This window comes from Phlebotomus papatasi, chromosome 1 (genome assembly GCF_024763615.1).
Source record: "Phlebotomus papatasi isolate M1 chromosome 1, Ppap_2.1, whole genome shotgun sequence".
Lineage (NCBI taxonomy): Eukaryota > Metazoa > Arthropoda > Insecta > Diptera > Psychodidae > Phlebotomus > Phlebotomus papatasi.
This window is the reverse complement of record NC_077222.1, coordinates 34707660-34733900: the sequence shown is the minus strand read 5'-3', so window position 1 is coordinate 34733900 and position 26241 is coordinate 34707660. Positions and strand designations below refer to the sequence as shown.

The following is a 26241-nucleotide window of genomic DNA, read 5'->3' as shown; positions in this document are numbered from 1 at the left end:
TCCGAGGTCCACTATTAAGAATCTTAATTACTTAGGATATCTATCAAAATAGGCCTAAGACTTAAAACATGAACAAGGGAATTTAAAACGAGGTAATAAAATAATTAAAAAAAAAATAAAATGTAAAAAAAGTAAAACGTACAAATAAATCGCATCAAAATTATTCCAAAAAAATGCTTTTTATTAATTTACTTTTATGAGAAAATAAATACTTTTCTGTCTGATGTTGTAAGGCATGGATTATGTAATCCTATTATCCTGAAATTTAGCTTTTGCATATCCGAAAAGATACATACGGTAGTCTCGCTTATCCGTGGACTTTTCGTCCGGGCGACATAAAGTAGTCCGTAAGGCAATTGAAATAAAAAAAGTTTTCTTTAAAGTATTAAAGAAAGCTGGAATGGGACCTAGGGGTTTTTTACAATATACTAAAATCTTGCAAATAAAATAAAATAAAATAAAAAATAAAATAAAATTTCATTGAAATCGAAAATGGAATCATCAAGATAAGTCATATTGAATTTTTAAAAATCGATTTTTTGATTTTAATTGCCCCAAGTGATTAAAATATTCTTACAGACAAGAGCTGTTTTTTTTTTTTTGCAAATCTAGTATAAAGTCAGAACTGCCCTTTTCTGAGTGATACACGTTTTGTCTTGAATTTTAATAATAAGCTAAATGTAACACGTAACACTAGTAAAAATAAAAGGTTCACCGTTAACTTTTTGAAAAAGTGGATCATAATCTGAACCACTGAAGAGTTCAAGAAATATTTTCATCTTAAAACGGACCTTTCGGATTTAAACTCATCTCCGATACGTTCAAAATGAACCTTAACCCTTTAAGGACCAGACACTTTTACGGACTGAAAACCAACAATAAAAATTAAACTGAGAAACACAATCAATGATAAGTCTTACATCTAACCCTGGAAAGTCGAACAGAGTCTGATTCGGTGTATTTTGTGCTTCTATGAACGATAGGGACAAAAATAGCCCAAAAATATAAGTAATTTTTCTGACAATACCAATGAATAATATTTTTCGCTTTAATGAAAAATATTACGTGTGAGTATTGTAGTTTTTATTGCCAAAGGGGTTTTGCTTAAAAAAAAGTTGGAAGTATATAAAATCAATTATGGATTTCAGAATTTAAAAATTCGCCATTTTTGAGCTTAAATATTTACTACATAGCAAATAGCTAGAGGCTTGCAAAAAATATTCTGGATTCCTTCAACCTTCTACTTTACAATTATGTACAGACATAAGAAAAAAATAACTTTAGGTAGTCAGGAAAAATTATTTTCTTTATGGGACACCGGTGTCCCAATCGTCCTTAAAGGGTTAAAGAGATTAACCTTTTATTTATGCATACTTACCAATCGATTTGCCTTTTATTCAAAATTAATTTTGAAAATTTTTTTATGAAAAGTTGTTTTTTATCTAAAGGACTTAAAAGCCAGCTATAACTAAGATTTTAGGCGGATCCGTTACACGAGTTACACAGAATAGGGGCTGAATTTTAATAAGAAGAAATTGAATGCATTCCCAAGTAGTAAAAAGGGTTCGAGGCTGAGGGGATGGATCTAATATCACCGTCTTTACGCTAAGTGGAAAAACGAAAGTCCAATTAAAAATTACTGAACTGCCGGGAAAATTGGTTTTCGTCGTATGGTATGTTCATTACCTACGAGTCTCGAAAAGTATTCATACAAAGTTTGGGCCTAATCGAACGAGGTCGGGTTTAACTTCAGTTTGCATTAGCTGAGATTGTAAATAATCTCCGCTCACTATTATCTTTAACACTCGGACATTATATGAGATGATCCTGATAAGAATCACTAACTTAGAGTAATGATATAATGGTAGATTTAAAGTAACTTCAATAGAAGTAGTACGATAATTTGCTATTGATTTTTTGGCTTTTGACATTTAACATCTTAATGATCATCAGTGATTGATCGTGATCGTATCTTACTAATAAAACAATTATTCCATTTCCCCATTTCGATACGCTGAAATCAAGTTGAAATTAAACGATCATTTTACGATTTTATACGATCAGTATTGTGCGGTTTAAGATCAGCTGGAGAAATTTCCATACCCCTTCTCTTTAGTCCCTCTATATATATTTCCCCCTTTTGTATATTACAGTATAAACAGACAATATTCATGCAAAGTGCGTTGCTTCTACTGGTTTTTTTGATGACAACATACAAGAAGAAATGTCTTGCATCACACCACTTTTTTACGAATCCCGTTAATAAACTAACAAATTTGTACTTTCTTTTATCGATTGCATCTTACGTTAATGTCTTGAGCTTTTTCCAGTCGCTAATTCATCACACGTGGTTAAAAAGTTTTTAATAGCCGAATAAAATGCAATGTAAAACGATGGGAACACTTTATAGAAAAGTCTTCCTTAAGATCAAAGTGATGTCTCTTCTACAACTTACTATATGATCAGTTGAAATTATGCATATAACAAAATGAATTCAAAGGTGTCAGTGGTGTCTGACGATGAAAAAAGTATCACACGTTATGAAAAATTATGTATTTTCTTCCTTCCACATTAAATTTGTGCCATAAATTTCCATTATTCAACGGTCAAATTGATTACAAAATCGAAGAAAGTTGTTGTTGAATTTCTTCTATACTTGCACCTCCGCGTCCGAGTACTGGTCGGTCTGCTGGAGATATGTACAGTTGCTTTTCCATTTCTTATACCACCTTGGATTGCCTCGGAAAAATGCGTTGATGATGATTTTATATTTGAGTTATACTTCTCCCATATCAGATACGATCGATGCCAGACAGAGATGAAATTGTGTGGTTTACGTCTTGATTTTCACATTATTATGTTAGATTGTAAAATATGTTGCGCAACAATTTGTACTATGGTATATATATGTGTGACTACATGTAGATACGATCGTAAGAAATTTTCTCCTTTTAGCTGGTGGATGCAAAAATATTATTATAAAATTTATTTAACACTAAATACTATATGGTGAAAGACGCGGCGATCGTGTCACAATTTCACCCGGTCTGTTGGCTTTTTTCTTGTTTTCCTCTTTCACTCGGAAATGGTGGCAGACGTGACTCTCGGCACACTTTTGTCACCACTTCCGAAGTTTTTTCTGTTTCTTTCAGTAAACCAAAAATTTTAGTGTATAAAATGTATCGAATTTCGAAATTGCGCAAGATCGCGTCTATCACTTTACAAAAGGTGACCATATTGTGCAATATAATTTTCTAGTGGATGGATACTGTTGTGAATAGGGGTATCCAAGTGGATAAAACTTCGCGAAATGCCCGAATGAGTTCAGTAGCAGAACAGTATCTGCTTAATGATACAAGGGTTCTGTAGTATTTATAGACATGACACTTCCTATAGGTTACTAATAATTTTTTAACGTGTTTAAAGAGCTTTACTGTATTAGTTTTACAGAACCTCCGATACTACGGGCTGTCATATTTATCCTAGTAAAAGAAATAGGAGAAGGCTTCCAGGCTTCATACAAACTCTGCTGACACCCTCTGTAAAAGGAATGATTCAAAATCTTTAGCTTTAATACCAAAACTTAAAGATGCGTCCGAAAGTAGGACAGAATCTTTCCGTATAGAAGTATATCTTGAAAAATTCGAAAATCTATTTGAAGATGCAAAAAAGAGACTTTCTTACTTTTAGATAATTCCGCAACCCAGCAACGAAAGTTCGCGGTTTGTACAGTACACGCCGTTAGCTAACACGTTGGTGTATGCCTTATGGGAATTTTACATTGGGTGCCATAATCACTGAGAGTAACTTTTTTGCGAGCTTTTTAGTGTGGTATTTGATAAATTTTCCCCACCTTGTTCGAAAATTTAGTATGAAAATTCGAAATTGAATTTGAATTCTTCGAACTTCAACGACTTTTTGTGCAAATAGAGTTCTATTTACCTTTCATCCAAGACACTATTGGAGAATCAAAATCTAATTCTGTTTAGGCTCAATGTGTGCGCTTACAACTGGAGTTAGCTAAAATTCTTTACAATATCAGATTTTACGTCACGTGTGAAATCCGACCTCGTCAGATCGGGCTCAAATTTTGGATCTACACGTTTTCACACTCATAGATCACGAATATCATAAGTGCTAAAAACCGGTTTTTGCCCCGTCCGTCCGTCTATCCGTCAGTCCGTCGTATAAACACTTTTGGAAAGAGAACGCAGAGAGATATCGACAAGCAGTTTTCTGCAAGGGTTAAATATCGATGTTTGGCTAGAAGTAGGTGATGCCTGATTCAGCTCACAGCGCACCCCCTTCCGCCAATTTGGAATACCTCCAAATTTTGTGTTCTCAATAACTCAGCCCCTATGGGATGGATCGGTCTCAAATTTTTTAGTATGTTATAGCTGGTCCTAAAACCTTTCGATAGAAAATAGGCCTGCGATCCCCTAGACCCGAGCTATAAGTGTTCAAGATGTTTATTTTCAAATGGTCATACCTCCGGTTCTAATTATCAAAATTTGAAAAATGTTGGTAATTCGAAAAGCTCTCTGAACCCCCAACATCATCCGATCTAAGGTCCGATTAATCAAAAAATCGATTTTAAAAAATTCGTTGTCGAATATTTTGAAAATTAGACAATGCTTTTTCTTTAAATTTTAGTATGTTGTAGCCTAAGGGAAAGACCTTGCCAATGATGACTTGCACTTCTTTCTCGATGTTCCCTGACCTAAGCTATAATCCAAAATATTTTCACCGGACTGTATTTTCGATGTTTATGAAGCTATTTCGATATTACTATATCGAAATTGACATCACTCTATCTCTTTCTAGATCGTTCTGGAAAAAAATCTAAAAAGAAAGAATGCAATGAGAAAAATGAAAATTATTTTAACGATATCAAGGGTTCTGCTGAAATCTTTGATCAATATGAATCACCATGAATCACCAAGAGTGATAATATACAAATATTCAATCTTTCATTGTTTACTTTGACTGAAATAGACTAATAAATAGAGAAAAATTTAAGGAATTATTATACATAGGGTAATTTGGAAACATATCTATTTTGGAATTTTGAGATTTTCTCACTGTTTCGGATGGTCGAAGAGGAAAAGAAAACCGCTAAGAAGTTTAAGACTTTACATTCGAGAGAAGTACTTCGTTGATCTTGGCATCTAAAACTGTTAGAAAATCTCAAAGTTCCAAATTTATACATCTTTTCAAATTACTCTATCTTACCCTACGTTATATTGATCTCTGTGTAGAAGGTGTAGAATATGAAATATCATAATTTTAAGGTATCATATTTTTTCAGTTATCTATTATCCGAAAATATTTTCACGTAACATCCCATAAATAACTTGATCCATTGTAATATATATACTTCATAATCTATGATCCAATTACTTTCTTTGACATATATTCCATTGTTGTGACCAACAAGGTATTATCTAAGATTCTGTAGACAATACCGTCTTCGTTGCTATAAGAAAAAAAAACATCATTTTTATGTCAATGCAACTGTCGTCTTCGTGTTTTTGTGTATTGTTTCTTGACGTAAATGACACAAAAGCTGGTTGATAGACTTTTAATTATATACTTCCCTATATTATTATTTTATTATTATTGTTTTTTTTTAACAGTGGAATGTTAGATTTTAGACATTTGTATTTTATAAGAAAAAATTATCCATACTTCCCGGTATAATTTAATCTTATGTGATCTTGTATATACGATCACGTAAGATCATGCGGAATGTGAGAGTTTACATTGATCTCAATTTCATCTCATAAAGATCACGTTCACTATCATTTTTTCTTAATTGATTCGATAACCAAATGCCTAACACTGTAGTACATAAAATTCATTACCACGCTTATGAGGGATCTGTTTTAGGTTTCTCTTTGTTGTATAGTGCTTTTGTAATCGAACTTGGAATTTCTAAGCTCCTAATCAAATTTAAGTCTTATGTGGTTAGTACGAAAGTCAATTTGTTAAGTAATAGAATTTAGGATTTACTTACTTATCTGTCGGCGATACAATCAATTCTTAGTTAAGGCCCAAATAAACTCAGGCTGATCGTCAAGGATAATTTAGCCTGTAAAATCGGACAGTAAAGATTTATTCCAAACTGTTATACACAGTCGGCTTGGAATCATTGATTAGAGGTCCTTTGCATAAATTTCTTTTACTCAATCCTTTACTGCCGAATTGTAGATTCTAAATATTCTCAAAGATCAGCCTGAGTTTATATAGGGCCTTAACCAGGTCGAAGGACTCGATTGTATTAGAGGCTGTTTTGTCAGGAACCAAATCTCCAGTCTGAACCTGTATTATTCTAGTTTTCCGACCGCAATCATTGTGAAAAATTGTTGTTGTCGGCTGTGATGGTTTACCGAAGATTAAACGAAGAAATCTACAACGTCAAAGTTACTCTTCCTCGGCGAAAATTAATTCAATTGACGTAATAGCGTTTAATGTCGTGATTATTTTGCATATAACTTTTGCACTATCCAGTTGAAGAATCACATCTATGGTTACTAGTAAGACTTACCGGTACCTTTTCTTTCTTTCTTTCTTGTGATTCGGTAACCAAACACCTCACGTACGCGAAGAATTCATTATCTTGCATTTAAGAGATCTTACGATTTTTAGTCAAACTCTCCCTTTGCATTTTCTACTAGCATTCCTCTGAATGACTGACAGCAGAAAGTGGTGGTCAGACAGAGAGAGAGAGAGACTGAGAAAAAAGTGATCGCGATCTTCTGTAATTATTACCACCAACAATGTGTGTTTGGATAGAATTTTTTAAAGGCCGCTGTGCGGCAAGTGAAAGTGTTAGGCAACACCTGATCAATATAAGCTTTATATTGTAACGTACAACACACTTAAACATTTTCTTAAATTATCATAGTATTTGTTTTCTTCACTTGCACTTTCATTTGTGTTTATACTCATTCATGGATGTTGTGTGTGAAAAATGTTGAGAGTCGTGAGAGAGTGAGAGCAAATATTGCGGACAAGGCGCTAAAGAAATTCTAGGTCAATCGGTTTTCCGATGTATATGGCGTTAACAGGTGGTTGTCTCTGCTAAGGTACGATCACTCTTTTTGACGATCGCGTGCTTCAAGTCAGTTCATTTATTGTAAATGCCTCAATTGTTCCAATTTAGTGATGAGATTTTCTCATTTAATCAGGGGAAAAAATAGGTGAGGTAGGCAGGAAAGGTTAATTAATTAATATACCAGCATAATAAGTTGCACGAATATAACAATTAATTGTTTTTCAACTGATCATTTTCGTCTTATGATGAATAGACCGGAAGAAAGAGCATTTCATAAATTTACTTCATTCATCAATTGTATCCAAAATTATTATAGAGAGATATTCAATCTGTATTGATTTATGTGTATTTCTTTTGCTTTTCCTCTGTTTCTTTTGCTCACGAAGATCGTCTACGTGACCAGAAGCGCGTAAATGCGTTACTGCTGAGATAACTTTCATAATGTTACGAACGACGGGGGTGTTGTTTAATTAGAAAAATTCTCTCACTTTCTAGAAAGTTTCCCTGGAATTTTCGTAATACAGAACGTGTGAGAAAATGTAGGACAAATTAATCTATTACAGCAGTTTAGGTTCAATTATGCACTGGCTAATTTAACACCTTATTGTTTCATCATCAAACGCAACGTTTATCATATTTTTCGCAATTTACGTGTTAGATAAACAAAAAAATGCAATGTTTCTTTTTCTCTTTTTCTTACAGGTATGTTCTACTTTCCTTGCTAATTTTGTGAATGGATATTATCAAGAGCCAAGGTATCATGTAAAAGTTGAAAAACGCAAGACCAAAAGAAAAAAGTCATTCAGGTCAGTTTAATAAAAATTCTTTTATTATCATGCCTTAATAAATTTAGTCATATTACACTCTAAAACTTACAAAAGTATTTATGCATTTCGTGTCTAATGTTGTGTGATCAAACACTTTTATTTTTGCTTTTATTTATATTTTTGACTAGCTAAAATTATAAATTACGAAAGTTTGCATGTCACATTTTATGACCCAACATTACATTGCAAAATCTTTTCTATTGTATATCGTCTCTATAATCACTGATCAAGATCTTTCAAACATAATTTTTTGCTTAAGTAACAGTTTTGGATTTTTTTCCACAAAGATCATTCTAACTTCTTTTGCAATTATTTTCGAAAAGAAGAGAAATTGAATTTTCTAATAATATTTTCTAACAAAGAAATGAACATTTTATGGGAATTTTTCTAATAAATCTTCATTAAACGATTATCACAAAATTGATAGAGTTTATGACAAATGGGGTTTTTTTATGTGTTACCACGAAGCCTCCCCCAGTCCTCCTTGATCATATCTGATGCTTTTTCGCCTATCATGATGGTAGGTGCATTGGGATTTCCACTAATGATGGTTGGCATTATGCTTGCATCAACAACTCGTAGTCCCTGAATTCCATAAACCCTCAGGCGGGCATCCACGACGGCCTGGGGATCCCAACTGGGTCCCATCTTGCACGTTGATGTGGGATGGTAGATGGTAAAGGTGAACTGACGAACGCAACATTCCCAATAGGCGTCTGATTCAAATTCCAGATGTCGACAAGCTGGCATTGGAATGTTATGGAGGCGTGAGCCGAAGCGTTGGAAGGCAGGTGTATCAGAAATGTTAACTGCAATTTTGATACCTTCCACAAGGACTTCAACGTCCTCTCGGTGAGCGAAGTAGTTGGGAATCAAAACAGGTGGATCAAAGGGATTAGCACTGCGAAGTTTGACCCATCCTGTGCTTCTTGGGCGTAAAAGCAGGGGTAATAGAGACCAAGTTTCTGCATTAATTAATGGCTTGTATACAGTATTGAATACACCATCCCTCAAGTTCAAGACCTTACGAATATTTTCACCTCGATCTGAGGCAACTGAACTCGGACTGAAGTGATACTGAATGTCTGGCCAGAGTCCTGAAGGATCGGCATATTTGGTGTTGACAAAAGCTACGGCTTCAACTCCGGGGAATGACATTGGTCCTCGTTCATTGAGGATGTATTCAAGTAAGACAGGTGCTGTCTGAAAACGGTTTACCGTGACAGATACGGGTTCATTGATAACAAAAGTAAGTCCACCAAGCCCAACATGATCTTGCAAATTATGTCCCACTGGTAGATCTTGAACGACAGGAATATTGTGTTCGGCTAAATGATCAGCTGGACCTATTCCACTAAGCATTAACAACTGGGGTGTATTCAAAGCTCCAGCTGAGAGGATAACTTCTCTCTTGGCTAAAACTTGGTAGATTTTGTTATTTCTCTGAAACTCCACACCGTAAGCCCGTTTTCTGTCATCCAAAAGAACTTTAGTGGCTTGTGAATGAAGAACTACGTGAAGATTTCGTCTAAGTCGAACAGGGCGTATGAAAGCTTTAGAACTACTACATCTACTGGCACGTCTCATTGTGGCTTGCAAAAGCATAAATCCCGTCTGTTCCTCCCCGTTGCAGTCTCGATATTCATATCCCATTTCCATACCCGCCTTGATGAACGCCAATGAGAGTGGGGTCCGCCAAGGAGCCTCTTGAACTGTCAGGTAACCCCCTTGTTTGTGATAAGGTGTCTGCGTGAGATAGGGGTTTCGATTGTCTTCAGATTTTGTAAAGTAGGGCAAGACATCGTCAAAACTCCAACCGGGATTTCCTTGAGCTTGCCAGTAGTCATAGTCTCGGCGGTTTCCTCGAACGTACACCATTGCATTTAGAACACTCGAGCCTCCCATGACCTTGCCACGAGGCCAGTTGCATCTGTGACCAATCATAGCTTGACAGTAGGCACCATCTGGGGGAGGTTGTGTTTGGTACTGCCAGTCAAATTCGGTCAACTGAAGATATCCAGCCATTGCAGGTGTATCGGTGACTTCATTCTCATCACCACCAGCTTCTATCAGGAGCACCGTCCAATTGGCAATCTCTGAAAGTCGAGATGCCACCACAGCTCCAGCTGAGCCTCCTCCAACCACAATGAAATCATAGTGCCGACGAAGCTGCAAAGATATGGATAATTCTTAGTGAAATTGTCATATTTCACGTTTACGCTATCTTAACTTACGTAGGAAGTATCAATGACTTTGGCTTCGGGATCATAGTTGTAGTAGCGGAAGTAGTTCATGCCAACCATAAGAAGGGGAATGAGACTGAGGAAAGCAACAGGAGCGGCAGTGATTCCTCCGAGAGTTGAAAGAACAGCAAAAGCCATTGCGAAGGGAAGAAATTTTAGCCGTCTAAATCCATACGTCTACGTCCTGTTGAGCTGGTGTTGGTAGTTTTTCACCTAGGATCTTAGGTCTGTAGTTTCTAATACCGTTGGCTCGTGATGGTGTAAATTGTTGCTTAGCGTTGCGATCTTGTTCCTCAATGTCTAGATAGGACTTAATGTAGAGTTGCTCCTTAAGATACTTTGTTTGGCGTTCGACACTTTTGCATGAGTAACGCGAGCTCGCCGTTGATGTTGACGCGATCGAACGCGTTGTTGTGGATCCACTGCTGCTGCTGGTCGATGAATGATAGTCTTGTACGGAATTGCATCTACTTGGCAGTGACTTTTCCTGGCCCATCTTATGTGGGAGTTTCAATCTGCAATGAAATAAAGAAGAAAGGGAATGCAATTAGGAAAGTGTCTCTTTAATTAATCACGACACATAAAGTCTTCCTTCTTCTTACAATTTCCTCTAAATCTATTTGAATAAATGATAAATTGAGGAAGAATTTGCCATTGACATTCACCAATGTGCTCTCAATTGGCATTAATTTCTCCTGAATGTGCTGTGATTAGAGTCTCAGAGTTTAAGGTGTATGACAATCAATTCTTGTGATCTCACGCGTTTCATACCGCCGATTTCGTAATAACAATCATGGGGTAAAGTGTTTACTTTCGAAAGTTTCGCCTCGTGTTTCTTTTTTTTTTTGTATTCCATCTCAATTTTACCACTTTAAATGACACACCATCACCTTGAGCGAAGAGGCAAAAAACAATACTTTTGACACTAAATCTTTTACTTATAATCTCAAATGAATGCGTGAAAATTGTTACCAATATATTGATTTTTTCCATTTTTTCGTTTTTGCATAAATAAAGTGAAGTATGTTGAAAGTTTTAAAGCAAAATTTCAAGAGTTAATAGATGGAGAGAACTTTGGTCAAGGTTTATTCATTGTGAAATTTTGTTAAAAATAATAAAAAAGGAAGTGAAATATTTTATTAAATGGTTTAATAGAGAATATTTGCAATCATTGAGATTGAAAGAGTTAAAGTCTTCTTGTTTTGGGATTTAAGGATTTTGAATTTAAGGTTTATGATCATTTAGATTCAAATTTTCCCAACATCAATTAGCTTCATTATTCAATAAAGACTAAAGACACTGAAGTTTGAAGTATTATGACTACTTCAGTACGAGCGAATTTTGGTCATAAAAACTAATCTTCTTGATCTGGACTTTATCCTTAAGATAGGATTAAAAAAATCACTAGAACTAGGTGCCCAGGATCTCACAAATAAAAAAAACGGATTTTATATACTTCAGCCCTAGACAAAATTATTTATTTTTGACTTTAAACTTGAAATTATTTAAAATTTGCGTGGCAATTATGGTAAATTGAAAAAGAAAACATTTATTCTATTTAAATTGAAATTTACAGTATATTTAAAATTCTTTAAGCGTATGTTTATTTATGATACCATTAAATCAACGCTTGGTTAACTTTTATCTACTTTTCTAATGTATTTAATCTTTATTTTGTCGTTTTTACAACTATAGCTCATGCCATATTTTACTGTCTAGTGATTAACATGTCATGGGGATGTGTTTAATTGATTTTAAACTTTTTTTTACGATGTTCTGTAGTATATGACGTATAACAAAACACATTTTTTTCAGTAATTTCTTTTATTTTAATTTTTTCTAAAGTACATAGATCAGATTTTTTTGTGCAGATTTAACTAAAAAAAACTACAAGGAAAAAGCTATACGTTGAGTAACCCAGCCTGGGTTCTTGAATAATAGCACTTTTAAGAAGTGAAAATAAAATATTGCTAATCTGACAAATATCATTCATTAAGTAAAAGTCGCCTAAATCTACTTTATATATTCTTCTGTTCTAAACCTCTGTTTAATACTTATAATATACTTTGAATTAAAGATATAGCAATTAAATTAAAATTGGAACACTTACTTAAATTGTATATATACCTGTACTTTGAATGGAATAAAATATAAATATAAATAAATATAAAGAAGTGAAAACCAATTTTCTAAGATTTTTGCTTATTTATGCTAAATTTTAAGCGATACTCGTGATCACAGCGGTGATAGTCAAAGAATCATTTACGATAGAATATTTCCACCATTAATCCTTCAGAAAGGCCTAAAAAACATGAATAGTACGGGGATACGGGTTTCATCAAACTGGAGAGTCAATCAAGTTCACGAATGTCTCGAAAATTTAAGTAAAATCCAATTTTAGTGGCTTTTCTTAATTTAATGGATCATTTACCTTTAATATCTAATCTCAACTGTATTATCACACTTATGTATTCATTTTTTAATGTGTATTCATTATTTTAATGCGATTCAGATTAATTGTCGCTAAAATGAGCATTTTAAAGTATAATTTTGGTTTTGGTTTACCATGTTTTTTTTTGGATTCTTTCGAAAACAGCTCTATAGATTTCTTTAGAAGTAGCCTAGGTTCTTATATACCTATGACCAGAAAAATCTCTATTTTGAATTATTAACTCTTTCGCGTCTTTAGGGTAATGTCATGACTCGGGGAAAAAAGTTTTTTTGGGTATTTACATTAATTGAAATCTATCTGTTCGTGCACGACATCATAATAGAAGGATGTAAGATTCTTGGCTCATTTTCTCAAGACTGCAGTTAGATTTCAATTATTGTTAATAGCCAAAAAGAAACTTTTTTCCCCGGGTCATATATGACCCTAAAGACGCGAAAGAGTTAAAGGTCAAAGGTCAATCACTTTGGAGGTCTAATTTTTTAACTCATTGGCTAAATTTGGACTTTTTGGTATGGTATTGAAATTTTGAACCCGGCTTCAGTCCCAATCTGTTTATGTTTTGTTTGTGCTGTGCGTAAGCATGTTTCTAATATCAAAAACATTTTAATATGCAGACTGTACACTCCTTAACCAATTTTCTAGTTTATAATTTATTTCTGATTTGTGAATCAATTTAATCGGTAATAAACCGTTATACAATAAAAAAACATGCAAAAAATATAATTCTCGGATAGCTTTATCTTGTGAGTTCGAGCATTCCACAAAGCTGGGATCCTTTGTCATCTATTTTCTTTGTCAAAACCATTAATATTTTGGTTATACTTAAGCTTTTTTTGTCAACCGAAGTTTACCTTCTTATCAGTAAATAGATTAATCTCTGTGGATTAAAAATACAAATCGTATGCTTTAGAATGCTATTTAGCGGCAATTAGTGTGCAACATATTAAAATTTCAATGTTCAAGTATGGTACCAGAATGAGTTTAAATTTTTGAATTAATCTTGCCTGATAAGAAATTATACGGCTAAGCTTTATACGGGCTTCACATCTTAGACTTAGCCATACTGCTTAACTGCTCTAATTTCTTATCAATCACGATTTTTTAGAATAATTTATCTTAGGATTGGATTTAAGATAAAATAATTTATAGGATTCTCAAAAAGCAATGAAATTTCAGCTATTTATGATTTTGAGAACTTTGTGAACTAAGCTAAACCTCTAGTCTGAAGACAGTTAGGTCTGAAGCCAATATTAATGACGGATAGAGTGAAAATAATACGTAGGGCTGAAAAACCAAAATACTGAACACTAAAAGTCGCTGAGTTACGATCTATCCTTGGATCTATCAGTCAAAAGAAGACAAAATAAATATTGGGAACTAGGGGAAACTGGGGCACCACCAAACACGGGGTAGCACCAAACACTAATTTTTTTTTTAAACTACATGGACTATCTCGACCATTTCTTCAGTGGACAAGCATCCCTATAATGCCTATAAATTTCTGTAAGTCTTGTCCTCTGAAGTCGAATATCTGCTTAAAAATCGCAGTGTTTGGTAGTACCCCGTGTTTGGTGGTGCCCCAGTTTCCCCTATGGTCGAACAGCAGTAATTTGTCCATTTTGTCTCGAAGAAATGATAAGAAGTCAAAAAATTAGGCTATATCAAAGTCTTAAGTCTGAAGCCCGGATTACACTCTTAGAAAAGTTTAGACGTGATTACTAATGAAAATTAGTTGTTCGGGCGATTATTATCAAATCTATTTAAAATAGTTCTTATATTCTTAAAACATTATACTCATAATAAATTAATTAGTAGTGAGAATATAAGACAATATTTACGTGGATAAGTTGCGGCAATTATTTCATAATGCTTTCATACAATTATATTTGCTTGTGTTAATTAAATGAAATCATTATCCCAAGTAATATTGGTCACTAATTCCTTTTAGTTCTCACAACCAATGTAAATAGATGGACCTATATTTTCATAAAGTTATGACTACTTTTCCAATAGTAAAGAGTGATTTTTATTTTAGTAATGCGTTGAAGCTCTTTCGAATTTTAAGCAACTAATAAGAAATATGCATCACAATGAATGCTATATAGTAACCACAACTAATATGATATAGTTATTACAGCCAATAAGATGGGTATCAACCTCATTTATTTAGTAATTGGAACTAATATGTTATAGTACCCATTACTATTTTGATTTAGTTGTGATAACTAAATGAAAAGGATACTTTAACTAACTGTGGCCAACTATTTCATTTAGTTACCCAAACTAAATATATAGTTGGGTCTATATTTACTATATTTTATAGTTCTAATAACTGCATATGAGCTTGTACGAACTAATTTTTTCTAAGAGTGTACGACAAATTAGGCCCTTTTATGCCTGATGTGTTATGCCCTAGACAGATTTACGGCTTAAGCTGAGAAACGAGAAACAGCTTAATTCGAAACTGATGGGAATGTAATCTAATCATTATTTCGATTGCAATTAAGTTAAACCGTCTTTCGGCCTAAGCCGTAGGTGGGTCCAGTACATTAGTCTGTGATTATGAAAAAATTACAGCTAAAACTAAAATTCCAATAAATTCTCGTTATTGCTGAAAACAATCTCAACTAACATTTAAGTAGTAATTGGCTGGTTACATGTCAAAGACTAATTATATTTTCGTATCATATTTTTCACAAAAAGAATTGAAAAAAAAAAAACATTTTATGTATTGAGAAAACTTAAGGCTTTAATTTCAAATGAAAGTGAAGTTGATTCATTGAATGATTTTTGTCTGATCGTATGGAGAAGATAGATAGGGAATTTTTAATATCACAAGTATATACTATAAGTTTAATGTTTTTACTTGAACTTGATTGTGATAAATTGAGGAAATGTTAATGATTTTTTCTATGATTCTGAATAAATTTTCTCTTTCTCTAGTTATTGTGGTTTTTCTAATGAAGATGGATTTTTGCTGCGTGATGTAACACTTTACACTTGAGTGATTTCACTAATTTTGCTCTGATAAATTTGTAAATTGGCATTATGATAAAATGAAACTTCTTTCTGACTGTTTGAAAGTATAATTTTAACCTGTTTCTCTCAAATTCACATAAAACACTTGTAATAATATGTTTGATCGATATTTAATTGAGGTGTTTTGTAGAAAATGCATAAATTTTTCCGTAACATTGTAATTTATTTGTCAGTGTATTATTTAAGTGATTTAATTTAATTTACATATCTTGTAGCAGAGTCCGCAGATGCAAATTGCACATAACAGAGAATTGTTGCACAATGAAAGACAATACAATCGAATTATGATCTTGCGGCACTAAAGAAAACACTTTGTACATCTAATTGTGTACTTTCACGCCACCATCCACTGTGTTATATTCTTGTGTACTATTTTGTGGAGTGGCCGATTGCAAGTGAACAAAGAAAAAATGCACTGTATACACGAGTTAAATGATAGAAAATTAGCTAATAATTGAAGTGAGTAAAAGGAGCATTTTATTGGATATATTTTGTGAAAGAAAAATAAACTGTTACATGAAAATGAAAATATTCTTAAAATGAACTAGATTTGCTATTTATGTAATTTCAATAAATAGTAATCTTATTTATTAAATATAACCATCTGATATAGAAGCTTTTACCATGAGTCAAGCCATAAAAAAGTTATTGCATTTTTCGTTAGCTATGGTTTTCTTTGAAGTTTCACTTTTTTCTTTTGCATTTTTGCTTATGACTCTGTAATCTTCAATTTTTCAATGCAAAATACTATAGAATTAAGCGATGTTTTACATGACAAATCCATTGTTTCGCAATTTGTAAAAAATCCATGCGACTGGTGGGAATTTAAAATTACCGTGATGACCTTTGCCAAAAGGGTATATTGTAGGTGGCAAAATTATAATATGCTGTACAGGTTTCTCTAACGAATAAAACTGCTTCCTGCTTTTGAATTTGAACATTTTGACACTGACGTGTAATTATTGTCATGTTGTTTCGACAGATAAATAATTGTATGACTATAAGTTTATTTTGACGTTTATAGCTTTAAAATATATTTCACAGTAAAATTAAAATAGCAAAATTACGCATTTTATACCAAGATTCCCCGGAAGATGTGTCTGAGTACCACTTCGAGAGGTAATCTAAAAGTCACGGTATAATATCGTCGATAGCATGTTTTGAAATGCATTGATCGGCTGTATGATGCTTTAGCGGAAGATAAATACTTGTATCATTTCACTTTCATCCTACATCTTTTTATTTTTCTCTATATAATCTCTTTTCACGCTCACGAATGGGTAAAAGAAGACTGTTACATCAATTACTTGTGCTCTTTTTGCAGACGCGGGTGTCCAAGAAGTGTAAAAAAAAGTTCAGGCTATAAAATTGTTTAATTCAACCAAATTAAAATTCTGTGTTAATAGCCCCGTGTGGTCGAAAAAACAGGAAGGAAATGCGATTACAGCATTTTAATGCTGAGAGACTGGATCTTTTTATGGAATTTCGTAAAAGAGTGTGGGTCAAAAAGATAATATGGATGTTACCTATATTATATGTATTTGTGCAAATTTCTCCAAATATTTTTCCATGTCATTAACGTTATAGTAATTTCTTTTGAGTCACACAAACATTTTTGTTATGAAGTCTAATACAGTATGTCTAAATTTCCTATACGTTTTTATACATACGCATTTTTCCAATGAGGAATTTTGAATAGACATCACGTGAGAAATGTGATTTGAATTCTAAATTTCTTATATTGGACACGGTGAAAATGAGAAGAAGTCAAAGTGTTTGTCTAAAAGCGATTTGATGCCTATGGTATTTTTCACTTTGTTTATGGTGAAGTCATAGATTTTGGTCATGATTTGAATAGGTTTTCCTAAAAGATCTCCTGTATTACATTTTATTTGACTGAAATTGAAATCCTAAACAGAAATTTTAACTGAAACTGGGGCAGTAATAAACCTTGGGTAGTTGTAAACACTTAGGGTAAGTGTGCCAAATTTCGGCATAGTTGCATGCAAGTGCCGAAGTCTCAAGTTTGAAATGTAATATTTTAAATGCAAACTGATTTTTTTTATTTTTTCTTATGAAAGAGTGTTGCTTGGAACCTTGTAAAGAGTTTACCGTCTTGATTTACTCTAAAATCACTCTTAATACATTTTAAAATGAATAAAAACATAGACATAGCTTTTTCGTGTCCTATTTCGGCCACCTTCATTCTCATAGTTCCTTGCCCTTCGGAATTTCTTCCAATATCTTTTTCACGTCATCTCGTTTATCGAAGCTACATTTTTTGTTATTCTTTTGAATTGTATAATCTCCAGAGTACTTAAAATCTAAAAGTTCATGGAAATTCGAGGAACAAAAAAGGTGGCCGAAATTGCAAGCTGGTCAGAATTTGGCACTCTTACCCTAGCATTAGCTGGACCAGGGTTATAACGTTTAATATGTTTCCCATAAGCTTTTGAATTTTTAGTAGCTTTTTTTTGTTCCTTTGCAAACATTTGTTCGTAAATATTCGTAAACACACAGAAATTTTATCATTAATTCGTAATTGATTACATAATGTCAAACGCGGAATAATTTTTATTTTGTAGTCGTTTTTCCGCCAACAAGGTAAAGTAAGGTCGTTCTCTACAACCTCACTGTAGCAATTTGCGTTATTTTCGTACCATAACGGTTCCCTACGGACAGCCCGCTAAGTGTATGAGGGTGACAGGTAGCCCCATGAGTGGTGTAGCTACTGTGTCACGAGAGCTTAGCGAGTTAGTGCACTGCGTGTGTGCGAGGAGCTCGCCTCGAGGACCACCACCCACCACCAGTGCTCGATCGTAAATGCATTCTTAAAAGGGGAACTTTCACGGTTCCGGGAGTTCGGGAGTCAGTGGGGTGTCTCAGTTTTGTATTGCAAGAATGTTTTCGAAATTTCCTGTGAGTATGCGAGATAACTATATCGCTCCTTGGAAATTACAAGGGGCCGACTCACTTTTTGGCGATTTTGAGGTTTTGATGCACTCAGACAGAGAATTTAATACAATTTAAGATGATATGAGTCAATAAATTTTGTTATTAGAAAAATTTTTCAAAATTTTACTCATTATAAATGCTTGCGCAGTTTTGTTTGAAGTCAAGGGGCACAAAATAGATTTATCGTTCAAATTTTTGTGAAACAAGGGACTAACTCAAGCAAGTTGATCCCTTGTCATTCTAATTTCATGAAAATTTGCGCATCATTTAGAATGACAAAGAAGCTAACTCATAAAAAAAAACATATTTTGAAAGGTAAAAATATGTATGTTTCGATGTTTATAATAATGCTCATACAAATAGAAAAGAATTAAATTGTTTTTATTAACATACTTAATTGAGATAATTATTTATACAAAGTTGAATCTTTCATGCCGTCTCCTGAAAAATGGCTCAGAATGAGTTGGCCCCTTGTAATTTCCAAGGAGCGATATGTAGATTTCACTCATTGAAATGTCTGGTATATGTTTACAAAACAAATGTTTTCGTGTGCTGGGAATAATGCCCAGCGCACAATAACTTTTGTTTGTAAACATGTTTTCATAATTTCCTATGAGAGAGAGGGAAATGACTAGATCCACGTTTCATTCACTCTCACTGAAATGTCAAAAACATGTTTACAAAACAAAAGTTATTGTGCGTTGGGCATAATGCCCAACGCACAATAACTTTTGTTTGTAAACATGTTTTCAAAATTCCCTATCAGAGAGAGCGTGATGACTAGATCTACGTTTCATTCACTCTCACTGAAATGTCAAAAACATTTTTACAAAACAAAAGTAATTGTCTGCTGGGCATTATGCTCAGCGCACAATAATTTGTGTTTGCAAACATGTTTTTTTACATTTCAATTAGAGTGAGTGAGATCTCAATCTAGTCATCTCGCTCTCTCTCATATAGATGTTGAAAACGTGTTTACAAACAAAAGTTATTGTGTGCTGGCTATTACGGCTAATAAAAAATAATAATTGCTGTGCAAAAATATTTTTGATGTTTCATTGAGAGTGAATGAAATCTAGATTTAGTTATCTCAGTCGTTCTCATGGACAGTTCTGAAAACACGTTTAGAAAACCAATGTTATTGTGCATTAGGCATAAGTATGTCATTCGTTAAAAGCGCTAGGAATGTGCGAGGTTTTCTTAAAAAAAGTTCCCACTTGGGGCCGTGTGCAAATTTTATGACAATGACTTTTCAACAAACTCGTGGTTGAAGTGATAGATTTTGTGATAAATTTTGTTTTCAAAATATACGTTTGATATCTAGATGTGCTTTATTATAATATTTAGATATCTAAAGTCCAAGGTAATTAAGTAGGACAAAGGTAACTTGAATATATATAACTTGTATTCATTTTGAAAAGGAAATTTCAAGAGAAATTTTTAGGATATTTTGAAGCAAGATATGGTATTAGGCAGGGGTATGACGTTTCCTAAATTTCCCATATGTTTCTAGCGTGCCAAAAAAACTTTTGAATTTATTAGCTGTTTTCTGTCATTGTAGCATGATTTAGCAAATAATACTAATACAAAATAAAAGCCAATTCAATAACGAAAAGGCATCCGAAAACCCCAAATTGGCAACCTACGTAGTTTTGGAGATATCTCGTGAAATGTGTACGAAAATAGGAAAAAATTTACATTAAAAGTGGTCGCATTTTTCAAAGCTAATGTCACTCCCCTGGTATTAGGTCAGTAACATATTTACGAATTCTAAGCATTTCTAAAAGATTTAGGGTAAAGTATCCTCTAGTCGGCCGGTTCCTCAACTCGGCCAGTTGAATTATTTAACCAATTTTTTAATGTTTTATAGTCAATTTCTATGAAATTTTTGACTGATTTACGTTATATATAATATAATACACCATATAATGTTCAATCGGTAAGACCATATTATAACAAATCTAAGTAAATTGAATAATTCAATTCAATTCAATTTATTCAATCTTTAGGAACGTACAGTTCAGAAAGAGTGTATTACATGGTGAGCCATTCAGGCTGTTTTATGTAACAAAAAGTAGGAGAAGAGATAAATAGAGCAAATCAGGATATTAATTATATCTCGATTTGAGAAGACTCCTGATAGTGTCTCCAGAAGCGCTGGACAGAAATAACTTGATATTGCTCCATGTAAATTCTGGGACGTGAATTTACATGGAGCAATATCAAGTTATTTCTGTCCAGCGCTTCTGGAGACACTATAGTATATAAATAGTCGCACTGGCCGAGTTGAGAAACCGGCCGACTACAGGGTACTTTATCTTACCTTGATAAAATATAGATCCTTCAAAATATTCAGTTTTATTCAAATGAAAACAGTTTTGACATAAATCAAATATTGCTTATTTTATCATAGCCATAAATATTCAATAACTGACCATTACCTATGCCACTACCCTACACTTTAATATGGTGAAAAATGATATTATTGGGTCGCATAGCAATTGATCGCGTGATGATCTACATTTTCAACACTTTTGCTCACCAGCATAACGCACTAACCTTAATTTTTTTCCTAATTCTCTGTCTTCTCATTAATTGAATTGCTTCTCATAATGTGTGCGCGATCATGAGTGAGATTGAAATAAATGTGGTAAATTTGACCAACATTTTATTTTTGATGATGGACTAATGTATATGATATATATTGTTTTTTAACAAGATTTTCTCATCATTTTCTAGTTCCTAAAATTCATTTTTATTGTGATCTTGACATATACGATCACATTTTAAATTTTTAAAACAAATATTAATTATGAGAAAAGATTTCACTGCTTTCGAAATTAATACAGTGTGGTTAGAAGTGAGGAAGGGGAAGTGTAGGTATGTCTATTGAAATGTTATTTAGTTTTTTTTTTGAGGTTTTCTGCCCAATACAGAAACTGTTTTTCACGAGTCATGAAATAGAGAGAGAAAGATCAAACAACTATAAATTTAATATTAACTTCTTTGAAGATATTCTTTGATTAAGAGCGTCTGTCGCTTCACAGAATAAAAATGGTAATCCATTTGGGAAATGGTAGTAATAAAAAGTGCAATTAAAATGCAAGATCGTCGATGGGTGGTGGTATGGAGTGAGATAGAAAAGCCCATATATAGAAAGAATACTGGTGATCACTGAAGTGACACTTTAAGATCATTGACCTTCAATTGTGAAATGTACTTTGAATTTAAGTACGTTAAGTACTATAAGTACTATATATAGTAAGATACTCTGTTAATGTGACGGTTATAAATCTTTTCACTTGCAAAAGGGATCGTATTTTATTAAAATTATAATGCCTTTCGCATTTGGATCATGGCGGTGATCTTATAGAAAGTGATCATATACGATCGCTACAATTGTAACTTACATTTGTCACTGAAACAATCCTATGGCAAAATTTGGATTCATTCTATTGATCTTTTCACTTGTACTTTCGAACACTCAAATTTCCCTTCCTAGTGAAGATCACTGTTTTTTTTTATATGATGGCACTGACACAAGATCATTCAATGAAACTTTTGAGAGCTCTTACACAACACAGGAAATTTGGCTCAAAAAAAAAAAATTTCACAAATTTTATGAAATTTTTGTAGTATTGAGAAAACTGAAAGGCCAATTGATTCCAAAAATTTAATGATCTTTCACTTATTTTCTTCTTCTTCGATTTTTCGTGAACTTGGATTTTCTATCACTTCACAACTAATTATATGATCACATTCAATTTATATGCGAGTATGTATGGTTTTTTTTGAGGTGTGAAAAGTTTCTTTTTCCTCTCTTTGGTGATTCCTTGGAGAGCTTTTGTGTCCGAACAGTTTGCGAGATGTTGGTAAAATGATGAAAGACATGAGCAAAGGAGAAAGACATTGGTGGGTAAATCTATGTTTATGGAGGGAGAGACATAGTCCAAAGAGACTTCTACAAGTCTTTCTCTTTTTCCAGAGGCACTACATGTCAGTTGTATATGTGTATATGTAGTAAAAATTGTCTGGTTAAATATACTACAAACATTGTATAAGAAGTCTTCAGTCGCAGTTGATTTCCAGTTAATGGAATTTCTCTCCATCTCTTTCACTGCTCAAACTCAGGTTTTTCCTTCTCAAATGCAGCCAGTTTCTTCGTGTTGGTCTTTCAAACTGAAAAAAATTAATAATAAGGAGCTTTTCACCGCACGATACATTTTCTCAGGAATCACCCTACAATTCTCTAATGAAACATTGTAAGTGCTAGTGCAAAAGTAGATTTAGAAAAGGAAAGTTGTCCAATATTTCTTGTCGCTGCTAGTGTAGAAGATCGCGATCATCAGATGGAGAAACAGCTGCAGTTTTCTGCAACTTAACTTTCCTCATGACACAATGAAAATCCATTTCACATAGAAGTGCTAATCATGTCGGGGAAAATTAAATGTATTGAATAGTTATATTGATTTGATTGATATTTTCTCTGAAAACACACTGATCCACACACAATATTCTTTAGTTTCATTGATTCATTAAGCTATCAAGATAATTTATTGTTTCTTACTTAGTTGGTCATACTGAATTTTACTATTCACAATTTCTTTTTAAGTGAATAGTTTGTTGATTGATCAATTATTTGGGGTCTATGAAGTCCATGCAATATTAATTAATGGTAATGTCAGCAATACCGATAATAGTAACCTTTAGATCAATAGATTTTATAGAGGTGTGGTACATTATAATAAATCAAATTTATATTTCACGATCGTGAACGAAAAGACACTTTAAAAGTATTTTTGATATTGAATATAAAATAAATTATATTGTAACAGCTTCTTATAATAGGAAATAGTTTTTCTCCCATGTAAGATATCAGAACGTTCTTTAGTGTAAACGAATTTAGACTAGCATTAGCGTAAGTGTGCCAAAATTCGACATAGTTGCATGCAAGCGCCAAAGCCTCAAGTTTGAAATGTCATTTTTTTTAATAAAAATTGATTTTTTTATTCCTTCTTCTTAAGGAGCGTTGTTTGGAATGGAGACTGTTTATCGTCCTCATTTGCTTTAAAATCATTCTTAATACATTTTAAAATGAATAAAAATGTAAACATAGCTTTGATGTCCTATTTCAGTCACCTAGTTCCTTGCTCTTCGGGAATTCTTCCAATGTATTTTTCACATCTTCTCGTTTGTCAAAGCTACATTTTTTGTTATCCTTTAGCATTGTATAACCTCTAGAGTATGTAAAAACTAAAAATTTATGGAAATTCAAAGGAGCAAAAAAGGTGGCCGGAATTTGGCACACTTACCCTAATTATTGTATTGTTTGCATAGCTGCATCGTATGGCATTTGTACATTAGAGAAATTTACTTTTTAATGAAATTTTGATATTTTTTTTATCCAACCTAAATATTTTAATTCAAGTTGGCAAATATTAACGAAAACTTTATAGGGAAGGGTGGGTCAGTTTAACGAAGGGTTAGTTTTAATTTTTGCATATTTTTATTATCCCTTTGAAAAGAATGGGATGAAACCTTTATGTTTCTAAAGCAGTACCTACATATGTCCAATGTTCACAAAAATTATAAATTTCACAACGCTTAAAATAAAACGCTTTAGGATTCTTTATTATCATAAATTTCTTAACCATTACGGTTATACATCGAATTAGCATATTTTTAATAATTTACTAGGAAAAACCTTTGCAGCTACGTAATGTTGCAGCTTCATAAAAGTCTATTCATTATTCCTATTTTACTAAATGAATTTAACCCATGGCCAAACTGGTAAAAATAAAAGAATCAAATTGAACCAAATTTGATCCTTTCGCAAAGGATGGATCAAATTTCAAACTCTGAATGCACATTTTTCATAATAGAATATGTTAATTTGATCCATCCTATGCAAAAGGATCGAATTTGAATCAATTTGATCCTTTTATTTTTACCAGTGCATGTATTCTATTATCCCTGAAAAAATTGGGAGCTAAATTGGGTTCCAGGTTCAAGAAATGAACATAAAAGATAGATCTAAGACTATAATTTTGTTGAGCAAATATATTATGTATTCTTTCTGTATTTCATCCATCTTTTCGGAAAAAAACACTTTTTAAGAAAACAGTTTTTTGTAGGGTAATTCTGTAACAGTGTGATAATGTCATATGACAAATTTAGAATTTTTTATGTGGTAAGTTCGCCAAAAACTATTCAAAACTTTGAATTATATCAGAAATTGAGAGGTTTCATAAAGCTATTTGTAATGGTCATTCGATACTCAGTGGTCTTTAATATCGTCTTACTCCCAAATTTAACCACGAAAATTTGTCATATGACATTGTCATACAGTTACAGAATTCTCCTACAGGGCAACTGCATACACTGAGAGAAATCCGAAAAAGTTAAAATAACATTCCGGAAATGTTTATTTTACCCTGCACTATTGATCCGAAATCGGTGTAAATATTATGCTTTTTAGGTGTATAGGGTGTTAAAGTTACCCTTTTTCATGTTAATTTTACCCTTAAAAAGGTGTGAAATTAACATTAAGAAATGTTGATGTATTTTTATACCTAAAAAGTGTTAAAGTTATGAGGAAAAAAGTTAATCGCACCTTCTTTGTTTCTCAGTGTATGAACGATTGAGACAAAAATAGCCCAAAAATTTAAGTAATTTTTCTGACAATACCAATGAATAATATTTTTCGCTTTAATGAAAAATATTACGTATGAGTATTGTAGTTTTTATTGCCAAAAGGGTTTTGCTTAAAAAAAATGGAAGTATAAAAAATAAATAAAATTAATTGTGAATTTGAGAATTTAAAAATTCGCCATTTTTGAGCTTAAATATTTACTACATAGCAAATAGCTGGAAACTTGCAAAAATTATTCTAGATTCCTTCAACCTTCTATTTTGCAATTACGTGCAGACATAAGAAAAAAACAACTTTAGGTAGGGAGAGGTGGGGCTATTTTGAGTTGTGGGGCTAGATTGTTATACGGCTTTTTCGCCTATTTCTAAATCAAGCTGGTACTTACAATTATTTTATTTAGATCCACAATTATTTTGTCTATCCAAATTACTTCATGTTAAAACCCAGTTTCCATTAGAAATATGCAAAAATATCGTATAACAATGTAGCCCCGCAGTTCAAAGTAGCCTCACCTCCCCCTAGTCAGGGAAAATTATTTTCTTTATGGGACACCGGTGTTCCAATCGTCTTTAAAGGGTTAAAAGACTCTAACAGGTTTTAAAAACTCCCATAATTTGTTTTACTTCCAGTTTTTTTTTATATAGCACATGTATTCTGTTTTTCCCATGATTTTATATATGACACTTTCAAGTGAAATAAAATCAAAGATTTTTGGTGAAATTTTTCATCACTATGCTATGTATCCCGGTCTTGATGATTAAGATTGGCACATGGGGGTGGAAGAGGGTTTAAAAATATGCTATGTGTTCGGTTTCAAAATAAATATTAATTGAAAAAGTTTTTATTTTTTTAAAATACTACAGAGAGTATTTTATATTAAATTATTGCTTATGTTTTTTTTGTTTTTAACGATGTGGTTTACATTCTTATCCATGTTTTATGAATGGGGGTTTCTCTTTGAAAATTTTCGAAATTTTGTTTTTGTTTTTTGCCACTTTTAATATGCTGAATATAAT

General features: G+C 32.9%; 2 protein-coding genes across 5 annotated transcripts in view; one reads left to right on the top strand and one right to left on the bottom strand.

Moving 5' to 3' along the window:
- Window positions 1-26241, top strand: part of LOC129798925 (flotillin-2) — a 217030-nt gene that overhangs the window by 49080 nt on the left and 141709 nt on the right. The gene's annotated exons all lie outside the window — the stretch shown is intronic.
- LOC129798919 (glucose dehydrogenase [FAD, quinone]) lies at window positions 7865-22451 on the bottom strand. The gene is made up of 3 exons (XM_055842422.1): window positions 21984-22451; window positions 10119-10642; window positions 7865-10053 (listed from the first exon to the last, which is right to left on the bottom strand). Exons 2-3 carry the CDS (start codon window positions 10263-10265, stop codon window positions 8335-8337), a joined length of 1866 nt encoding a protein of 621 aa, XP_055698397.1. The 5' UTR covers window positions 10266-10642; window positions 21984-22451; the 3' UTR covers window positions 7865-8334.